The 11,074-nt window shown below is 33.1% G+C and overlaps 1 protein-coding gene across 1 annotated transcript; it reads right to left on the bottom strand.

The window, feature by feature from the left end:
• Positions 1-201: 201 nt before the first annotated feature.
• Positions 202-2,267, bottom strand: LOC143540063 (F-box protein At1g67340-like). Its single transcript, XM_077033220.1, has 3 exons — positions 1,992-2,267; positions 1,750-1,912; positions 202-1,015 (listed from the first exon to the last, which is right to left on the bottom strand). The coding sequence occupies exons 1-3, from the start codon at positions 2,180-2,182 to the stop codon at positions 341-343; spliced, it is 1,029 nt and encodes a 342-aa protein (XP_076889335.1). The 5' UTR covers positions 2,183-2,267; the 3' UTR covers positions 202-340.
• Between the last annotated feature and the right edge of the window lie 8,807 nt (positions 2,268-11,074).

The following is an 11,074-nucleotide window of genomic DNA, read 5'->3' on the forward strand; positions in this document are numbered from 1 at the left end:
CATATTTCAATTGTTTTAAATAAACATTTTAGATCCTTTTTTATTTGTTAAATAGATATAACATTATGCACATGGCTATATAAAATAACGAGATAGTAATAAAAATTATCAAATACACCATTATGTAAATAAACTTGGTAATTCTTACTGTTTGTTTTTGGTGATAAAATATTTTAAATTTAAATAAAAGTGACAAATAAAAAGGAAGCTATATATCGAATACAAAATTGCTACCCTTTAACCAAAAGACAAAAAATATTCTTCCTAAACAAGATTCCGCTCACCGGAAATTAAAACCTAAAGCGTTGACTTTTCAACGTACTAATATTCCCATGCCACGTCACCTCTCACCGGCGTCAATATCCGCAAACCTCACCGCCGGCCTACACATCTTACTATGTCCCATCGTCCAGTCACGCGCCTGACACCCACGCGAGCAGTAATTCATCACACCACACACGGAACACCGCCGGAACTCATGCACCCTCGTCTCGGGCCGACCACAGCCTACGTAACAACAAACCCGTAACGCCGGGTCCAATACCCGGGTCCCAAACCACCCGATGAGAAACCGGTTAGACGGATGATACCTCGGTTGCGGTATACTGAACCCGAAGTCACTTATTAACTGAGAGCACGTGACCATTGGATTAATATTAATATTTTTATTCGTAATTGTATTTGTATTCGTATTCGTTCGGTTAGAACAAATGGATGCTAACTCGCGCGCATTGGCTTCTATTAAAAACCGTTGGCCTTCGGGTATGTTTTTACCGATGCCGTAGCCGTCTTTTAGACAGTGGCCTAGCTCACGGAGTGCGTCTATGTGGCCGAGATACGCCGCGCGTGCGCAGAGCGTGACGCCGCCGATTAGGTCTTTTACGTTTTTGGACCAGCCGCTGCCGTTGAACTGGATAACGGATAAAGAGTATAGTGCCGGCGCGTGAGATCTAATTGCGGCTTTTGCCATTAAGGCAGCTCCGTGTCTCCGGTTTTGGAAACAGTAAAATTGAATCTGTAATTAAAAGATATACATAATATATTAATATAAAAAAAAAGTTAAAAATTACAACAAAATGTGGGGTAAAAAAGGAAAAAATAATCAAAATAAATAGTTTATTTGACCGGTCACATTCCTTAACTAACCCTTTAATTATACAAATACCTAAAATAATCCTTCTAATAACTGTTGGACCGACCATTTAGTTGTGTCACCGATGATTGATGGAACTAACAAGATCTTGACACAGGTCCTTGAAACAATAAGATCTACTATGCTATTATGCGAACCGACTAATTTATTCTGTTAGCCGACCAATAGCAAAGACTAAGTTAAGGCCTCATGGTAAAAAAAAAAAAGTTGAATATAAAAACTAGTTGTTCAATAATAATAATAATAATAATAATAATATCCGCCATCCTACTAATCTATTATGCAGACCGATTAACTTATTCTATCAGCCGACTGAATAGCAAAGACTAGGGTTCAGGTCTAACGGTAAAGAGAAAAGTTGAATATAAAAACTAGTTGTTCAAATAATAATAATAATAATAATAAGTGACGAAGCTTAGGATAAAAACTTTATATATTAAAATTTTCATAAACTGAGATGGCTGGTCTCAAAAGTTTCGGACAAATTTACACTGTTTATAAAAAATTTTGGAGGAAAACGTTAGAAAAAACAAACATGGGGCCACAATACAAGATTCACCCTTGACAGTAATTAATATTAATACTTATTTACTTACCATGCCTAGTATGTAAGAAGCCTCAACGTTTCCGGCATCAGAACACCGCTGAAGAAACCGGTGAGCACATTCCGACCACTTCTCAGCTTTCACGGCGAACGTTTCCGGTGAAGCTTTCGACAGCACAAGCGGGTTAAGTCCTAACCCATTAAATCTCTTGCATCTGTTTCACATAACCAATTACAAATATCAGAATCTGTTTATGTTCAGTTACCGCTTCCGGTTATATTCCGGTTACTTACGTTATTAAAGATGAGATGAAATCCGCCGGAGAATCGGCTGTGGAGGATAATTTTGCAAGGATTAGTAAAACGATGTCGTCCGGGAGTACATTGAAGAAGTTGAAGCGGGTGGGTGATGTTTTGGATCTTTTCCGGCTGGTTGTCGCCGGAGCTCCGGTCACCGGATATAAATTACCACGGCGTGTTTTCATAAGTGAAAAATGGGAAATAATTCAAATAATAAAGGTGACAGTGATGACTTATGAGCATTGACGAGTGGACTTCATGGGTTTATATAAAGGGTGGTTGAGAAATTACGAAATTACCCTTGACTTTAATATTGCCATATTGGTATACGTTTAGTTTTCAATTGTGTCCGTTATTATTGGTTTCTTTTTTTTTTTAATGGTTATGACTTATGACTTGACTGTAAAGTCGTTATTAATTTATTTTCTTGTTTTGAAATTTGAAAAGCTTAACTATTTTAGAAAAAATTTGGATGACAAGATAAACGAAAAACAAGAAGCTAGAGTTGCAAAATGAGAGTTAAAAAGTTAAAAGAGAATGTTAAAACTACATCAATCGTTTTAATATAAGAAGGCCGGTTAATAAACTTTGATCATGATGAAATTCTTTTATAAATTACACGTTTTTCCATGATAAAAAGTTTATATAAAAAATAAAATAATATCAAATGTTATTTGGTTAATAGTATGTGGTGATGTATTACAACGTTGGTCTGGCGCATGTGTGGGGAATCGCACATGGCATGCTCTCCAGAAAAAGAGGACGGGGTAACTCAAAATGACTTTTGTCGTAATAGAAAAAATGTCGTTAATGATTTTTTTGGGACTTCTCTTGTATAGTAGATGATTTCTTACTTTAGATGTTGAAGATTCAAATCCGGTGTAAACGGGTTAAGTAAATAATTAACTATTCTAAAAATAATAAATTAAATTAATTTTGCTACTTCATTTAATGAGTTAACCAACTAGAACTAGAAAGTTAATGGTCAAACAACGTTGACCGGATGTATTGGTCCCTCCCGAAGTTGTCCCCTGTAACTTTTGTCTGCTTGTATTGTACGTACGTACAATTTTCTTCATACAGCCAAGAGACCTACGTGCAGGCCTAAAGGAAGTCAAATATAAGTTTTTATTTCTTCTTTTCTACTTTTAATCTTTTGTTCACAGCCACAGGACCTAATTTTAATGGTTCATTAGTTAAATTGCTTAGTATAGAATAAAATAAAAAATGATAATATATTACTTCTTTTTATATGCATTTTTTAATGTTAACAAAAATATGTAAAATAAAATAAAAGATCGGCATGAAGCTAAAACCCAAAGAAAACATCAATATAAATTACATGTGGAGATCAAATTAACACAAAAAAACGAACAATCCTCTCACAAAAATATGATATCCCCTTTACATCTTCAAAAATCTTCTCCACATTTGTGGTTTTATTTCGGAAAATTATATCATTCATCGCCTTTCAGTTGCACCAAAAAGTCACCAATTCTTGAGTTTATTAACCAAGGAAAGAAAAAAAAATGAGAGGAAATGACAAAAAAGGGAAGGGAAGGAAATTTTTTTTAATTAGGCGTGTTCTTGAGTTGAAAGGAAACAGGAGGAAAAGAAAGGATAACTTATTGGAAAAAAATACCAATTTAATCCCTCTTAACTCCTCATACTTCTTCCTTTCCATCTTAAAAAACACTCAAGAACACCTATTTTTTAAGTATCCTTAGTTTTTCTTTCTTTTCTTTTCTTTAAAAAAACTCAAAAACAGAGCAGGAGAAAATAGCATGAATAGTCAATTGATTCATGTTAACTATAGACACCAAGAAAGGAAACTTGAGAACCGGGTCTACGTAATCTAAAGGAACAATGCTTAAACGACACCGATCTTGAATATGACTTCAATCCCCTTTGCCATTAACAACTATCAATTCATCAATTAAGATTAACACAAGCAATTATGATCGGAAATCTCAATTCCTCTCATGGATAAAGCCTTCGTAGTTGGAAATCGGTCAAGAAAAGCGCACCACGCGAAAAAAATAGTCTTTATTGGAACCCATGGATTCCATTTAAAGCTAGCCAACAAAATGTGGAGAATCATAACCCAAACGTGACCAAAGAGTATTAGTGAAAAAAATACCGTCCTCAACAAGTAAATGTGTAATGAATTGTTGAAGGTCGATGGCCTTTAAGGTAAAATCCTTCTCAATATAAATATTGTTCTCCTAAGACACAATAATGCTTAGTTTAAGGGGAATGAACCGAATGATACAAGACGTATCACTAATTTTGCAAGCAAAGAAAGATTCATATCAAACAAATCATAAATGTCAAGCCAGCCTTTTAATTTTAAACTAGTTACAATCGGCCATGCAAGCCCAACCAAAGGAAATGCCTACAAATCTTGTCCTAAGAAGAAATCACATGGATCGGCGCCTTAAATAACAATAAGTGATAACTTGGAGTTAAGACTACGTAACACCACTTCGATCAATGTCATTCTCCTGCCAAAGGATAAAAAAATTAGAGAAAATTTTCAAAATAAGCGTTTATGAAAACGTTTTTCAGGTTTTATGTGTCATTTGCAAGAAATTTCCAAGATAGGTATTATAAACTAGTCGTGACGAGTAGTTTATGATTACACACGAGTAGTTTGTAGAACCAGTTAAAATTTGTCACGTGTCATTAAACTAACCGTAACGAGCAGGTTCACTAATCATTTACTAGTCACGACTAAATAAGTTTCATGCCTCGTAATCAACGTCCACGAGTAATTCGTAAATCCTTTAGTCGCGGCGACTAGTTTACCTGGTTTACATTACCTACACGAGAAGTTTATTAGTAGTTAACTCGTCACGACTAGTTTAACCTTACAATCTACTCGTCGCGACTAAAGAACTTATGAATTACTCGTGAGCGTTGATTACGATGCATAAAACTTATTTAGTCGTGACGAGTAAATGGTTAGTAAATCTGCTCGTTATGGTTAGTTTAAAGACACGTGTCAAATTTTAATTGGTTATACAAATTACTCGTCACGACTAGATTATAATACCCATTTTAAGAAATTCTTACAAATTACACTTAAAACCTGAAAAACATTTTCATAAACACTTATTTTAAAAATTTTCCCAAAAGATTACTTCTACTATATTTTACTTTAAAACTCAATACAAGATGAAATATCTAAGGATCCGTGCCAATTCTTACTACATAAAAACAAATATAAGAAAATTTTAATTTTGGTTTGTTTTGTTTTAAACATTAATGGTTTTACTACGTACTTATTTAGTAAAATATTGTAAAGAGTAGTCTATGTTACTATTTTTACCACATCATCATTCACGTCATAAAAACTAACGAGGGTAGACTTTGTTAATAAAAGTTTGGTGAAAGAAAATAAGTTGAAAAGTTGCGACTCATGATACATTTATTAAGTTGGGCTTAGTAAAAGAAACTATCAATTCATCAGCTAAGATTAAAATTGAGATTTCTAAAATTTAATATCCATGTTATCGTTGTTAAGTAAAAAAGAAAGGGTATATATTAATGTGACGTATTTTGTAAAAAGAAAAACTAGTTGAGTAAAATGAGCAAAAGTTATAAGATGTCAAATATCTTAAATAAAAGTGATTTAATTTTGTAAAAAAACATAATGAGAATATCCAACATGTTTGGTCTCATATTGCAAAAAGAAGGCTGTCGTAAAGAGTTGGTAGTTTAGCAAGCAATGTACATCCATCATTATCAATTATTATTATTATTCAGTTTATAATTTAATACAAAACAATCATGATTAAGAAAACCTTAAAACCAACATCGTGATGTGAGGTAGTTATCCAGCTTACCAATGACTTTAACATTAAGTTACATTCAAAATCATCTTTTGACTAGAGAAAATTTATGTTTCTGCCAAAACAAATTTTTAAAAGTTTCAATGTTCTATTAAATATATTCGATACTTTATACGATATCTTTTCAATTATGATGATTTAAACGTATTAGATGTACAGTTCATGCTTAATCGATCGAATCTTTATCAAGTCCTATTTTAAATATTAACTCGATGATTAATAAACTGAGTTTGAGTTTATGTTTATTATATTTAAACTGTAAATTTTTGTGTGTAAGAAACTTAACGTTTCAAAATAATTAAGAATGTACCGATGAGATTAGAGACATGATAGTCGTGCATCTAACCTTACTCCCCCATCCACTCTATTCTGTCAAAGTTGTCGTACTCAAATAACCCCTCATGTACGTATCACCATTGTGTCAGGCTGTCCGCTTATCAACGACAAAATGTTTGTATTCATACGAATTATGAATTAGTGATTAGATGTGTAACAACGTAGTTAGAGTCTTTAGAATCACAAGACTAGTTAACGTGTAACAAATGGTCTAGAGTCTTTAGATTGTTTGTAAGATCAATCATGTGGGTGTTATTGTGCAATGATTTCAATTTACGAGAAGGTTAGAGAATGCCAAGTGTTGTGTCATAGTCGTCGGTGTTCATGGCATCCAGTGAAAAAAGTGGAGCCTTCTCACAATCCGGTGCTTGTTTACAACGGACTGAGTTTTCTTGCCCTTTTGTGTTGTAAGCGTCTTACGTATTCTTTGCGTTATACTTATACATGTATAACTTGGTGTACATGCTTCAGGTTTCCTTTTAAGCATTACATCATATTATATCAAAAAACAATTTGAAACACCATAATCAATAGAAATACTATGTATTTAGGGGTGTTTGAGATTATGTTTTGGGAATAATTATCTTATTATAATGTTGGTGTTTACAGAAACGCAAATAGTTAGAAACTAGCATTTGGTAAACTATGTTTTTTTTTTATTTCTTTTTGTGGGATTTATTTTTATTAATAACATCCAAACGATTTACAATGAAGTGGCAGGTAAGCGGACAACAAGCTACGCTATTTATTGTATTATACTTTCCATGTGAAAAAATGATCTAAAATATGTTGTATTATAAGGGTGAGCATAAAACCGAATTAACCGAACCGAAACAGAATAACCGAAACAACCGAACCGAAAAAAACCGAACCGAAGCATTAACCGACGGTTAATTTTTTAGTTTTTCGAAAAACCGATGGGTTTAGGTTAGGTTATCCATTAAAAAAAACCGAAAAAACCGAACCGAACCGATTAATCGAACATATGTTTTCTACGTGTTTTTTTAAGATGTTATGACTAGAAACAAAACACCAAAAGAATTTACCATTGATGGTGATGAAGATTATGAAGATGATCAAGATTGGGTAACCTTTGAAGATGAATAAGACAATGAATGAAGATTCTGTAAACCTTAAGTTTTTTTTGAGTAAAGTGTCATTTTCGCCCTTGTGTTTTGGTAAATAATGCGAATTTAGTCCATAAAGTTTATTTTTTGCATATGGACCCTCCACGTTTCCCAGTTTTTGCCAATTACATCCAAATCACTAACCCAGTTAAATTTAATCGTTAAGTTAAGGGTAGACATGTCTTTTCACCCTTTCTTTATTATAATACTTATTTTAGTGAACTGCGGTTTTCGTCCCTCTAGTTTGTCAAAATCTGCGGTTTTAGTCCAGTAGTTTCAAATTTGCAATTTTCTTCCATATGGATTCCTTTCACTTGCAATTAAACCCGAATTCCCTAATATCGTTAAGTCTGGTCGTTAAACCCATTAGTGTGCCCTTCACGTGAGAGGCAATTTTATTTCTTGTTTTTTTTTTCATTTTCCCCCAAATACAACCTAGCCCCTCACGTGAGGGGGCTTGCGAATTAAGACTGAAGTTTATTTAGTTAGAGAAACGACAAAACTGGTCACCATGTGAGGGGCACACAATTGGGTTAACGACCAAAAATAACGAGGTTAATAAACTCGGGTTTAATTGCAAGTGATCAAATGAAACTACAAGTATGAAAATTGCAAACTTAAAACTATTGGACTAAAACCGCAGATTTGGACAAACCATAAGGACGAAAACCGCAGTTCACTAAAATAAATATTATAATAAAGACAGGGTGAAAAGACATGTCTACCCCTGACTTAACGATTAAATTTAACGGGGTTAGTGATTTGGACGTAATTGACAAGAACTGAGAAACGTAGAGGGTCCATATGCAAAAAATAAACTTTTTTGACTAAATTCGCATTATTTGACAAACCACAAGGAGAAAAATGACACTTTACTCTTTTTTTTATTAAGAACGTAGTTACATTTTAAATTCTACTACTCAAACAACTTTGTATTTGCTTGGTTCCACATAACACGTTTGTATTTTGAATTCAATACGGATGAGGTATTCTATTTTTTTTTTTTGATTCTTTTTTTTTGTAATGTCTTCTCACAATAAAAAAACCCGAAAATAACCTAAACCGAAACCGAAAATAACCGAAAACCGAATAACCGAAAACCGATTAGTTGGTATTCTAAAATAACCGATAGCTTAGGTTTAGGTTCGGGTTTCACCCAATAACCGAACCGAACCGAACCGTGCTCACCCCTATTGTATTATACTTTCATTGAAAATATTTGGGATATTTATTGCCGGTTACCAACCCGATAACTGAGAAAGGTGTTTCATGGAAAGCAAAGGTAGTAATGATTATATCACGTTTCTAATGTTCAAAAGAGCCAAAATGATACACGAGATTCCATGTTTGCTTATTAACCAAGATACCTATGATTCAAATCATGCATTGTTCTCACACTTTCACACTATTATTAAGCTTGTGTCGTGGTAGAGTGTAGGGGGGTGTGGAGCCTTGCCACGTTGGCAAGCCGGGCACCAGGGTCGTCTCTGAAAATTTATATGCTTCGGCCGAGCCGAAATAAAAAGGCCCGTAAATTTTAACGAGTAACAAAATAGTATAAGCAAAAAAAAGTTTAGGCCTTATGTTAATGGTTTTTTTGCTTGTTTTAACCAATTAAGTTTTAAATGGGCTTACTTGGTTATGATTTAGGTTGTGTAAAAAACTTTATGTATAAAATAAGCTTAAAAGTGTTTCAAGTGAGACTAAAACCTACAACATTTTGATTGGAAGTCATAAGTCTTTGCCACTAGACCAAGCTAATTATTGTATAAATAGAGTAAAACATTAAATATACATATTTCTTTTTCATAAAAATATAAAAAAAATAAAAAAATTTGTGCCCTCGAAAACTAAGTGCCCCGGCCGGTCGCCCGCATTACCCTATGCCCAAGCCGGCCCTGTCGGGCACAAAAGACCACAACACCTAGGGTGCGGGGGGGGGGGGGGGGCGGGGTGTACACATGGGCAAGGGTGGAGCATCCCGCTGGCGTGGGGGTGAAATTTGTTTTATTTATTTTTTAATTAAGTTAATATGAAAACCAGTCTTTTAACATTAATTTTTTTATTACTCACCTCACCACATTTCACAATGAAACACACTTTAGTGAAATGTGACATTTTTTCTTTTATTTTTTTTTCATATTTCACATTCACAGTAACATAGCCTAGATTTACTAATTTATAATTGTCATGACTTTATACTTGATTATTGTGATATCTGTTAATCAAGATTCAAGAGCAAGTAAGAAGAATGTAATTTTTGTTTTAATAAAAAAATTAGAAAAAACCTAGTGCTCTTATCGTTTGTTAAGCCACTCGCATAGTTGGTCTATACATTACAAACCAACCACGATGTTACACCCTGAATACTGGTAACTACGATGTTACACCCCTAGTGCTCTTATCGTTTGTTAAGCCACTCGCATAGTTGGTCTATACATTACAAACCAACCACGAGTAAAAATTGATTTTGTGATTTAAAAGACGTTCAATACGTTGGATGTCTGTCATCACTAAGCAACCTCTAATACATTACGAACTCTCTCGATATGCATTAAAATGAATATGTTTAACTAAAACTCGTTTTTACAAATTCATAACCTTTAAACAACAAACGAAGTAGTGTATTGTTGTTTTTGTCTTAGATACACGTAGAAAATGGATGATACACGATTCTAAATGGAATATAAACTATCGCCAATGGTACATTTGTTGAAGATATGTGAGTGAAAAGCTATGGTCGTGTCTAACATGAATTTTAGCCTACATTAACAGGATTATAATATAATATAAGTGAAAACATAGATACACGACTGTAAAGTTGCATAGATACACTTATAGAGTATCACATACCACACTTCAATGACTAATTTAATTATTTTCTTTTAAATTTATCTATGGAAATATCATGTGAAGCTTTTAACTTTAAATTATAAGATCGACATAAATTGTAAGTTCCTTGATAGCAGATTATCGTGATTTTGTGGTACGATGATAATCATGCACATACCTTATCATTTTATTACATGAAATAGAAACGAAAATAAGCATCAAAGTACCAAAGCCTAGCTTGGTTTATAATGATTATTATTAAGAAAACATAATTAATTCATAACTTCTACATTTCAAATCATGATAAAAGGTGGTTTGAATATTAGTCAATCCTCGTGACTTCGAAAAATCAAAGTCAGATAAGTAATGGTTATTAATGGGTGCAATATTGGAGTTCTTTTGACTTCTAATATAGTTTGATCTTGAAGACATAAAATAATCCTTTATTCTCTTTGCCCTTTGCAGTCAATGTTAACTTGTACATTGATTATAGAATGGACCAAGGTGATGGTCGTGACTCGTGATTCATGAAATGAAAAAAGAAATAATAGATGCAAATCTCAACTGTCTTTTAAAATGTGATTCGCTGAACAAACGTACTTCTTTAGCTCTCATAATTATTTAACAATTACAATGTGAATATATACCTCACCGAACATGGAAAAGGATAAATACATGTTGGTATATTTGACTCATATGTATAGTACTATAATTAATTATCACTAAAATATTTATAATTTAGAAAACATGGCTTTCTAAATCCACCTCTCTTTAACACGAAAAGATACATGTTAATATTTATTTGTTTTTATAATACATGTAATTTAAAATTGTAGCTTTCTAAATCCATATTATAGAACTTCTTTTATAAGTCGTACCTAATCTCAGTATTTCAAGTTCAAAAACCAAAACTAATATTGCCATAAAA

Source organism: Bidens hawaiensis, unplaced genomic scaffold (assembly GCF_021521415.1).
Source record: "Bidens hawaiensis isolate Kalapana, Puna unplaced genomic scaffold, B.hawaiensis_p1.1 tig00012136_1, whole genome shotgun sequence".
Classification (NCBI taxonomy): domain Eukaryota; kingdom Viridiplantae; phylum Streptophyta; class Magnoliopsida; order Asterales; family Asteraceae; genus Bidens; species Bidens hawaiensis.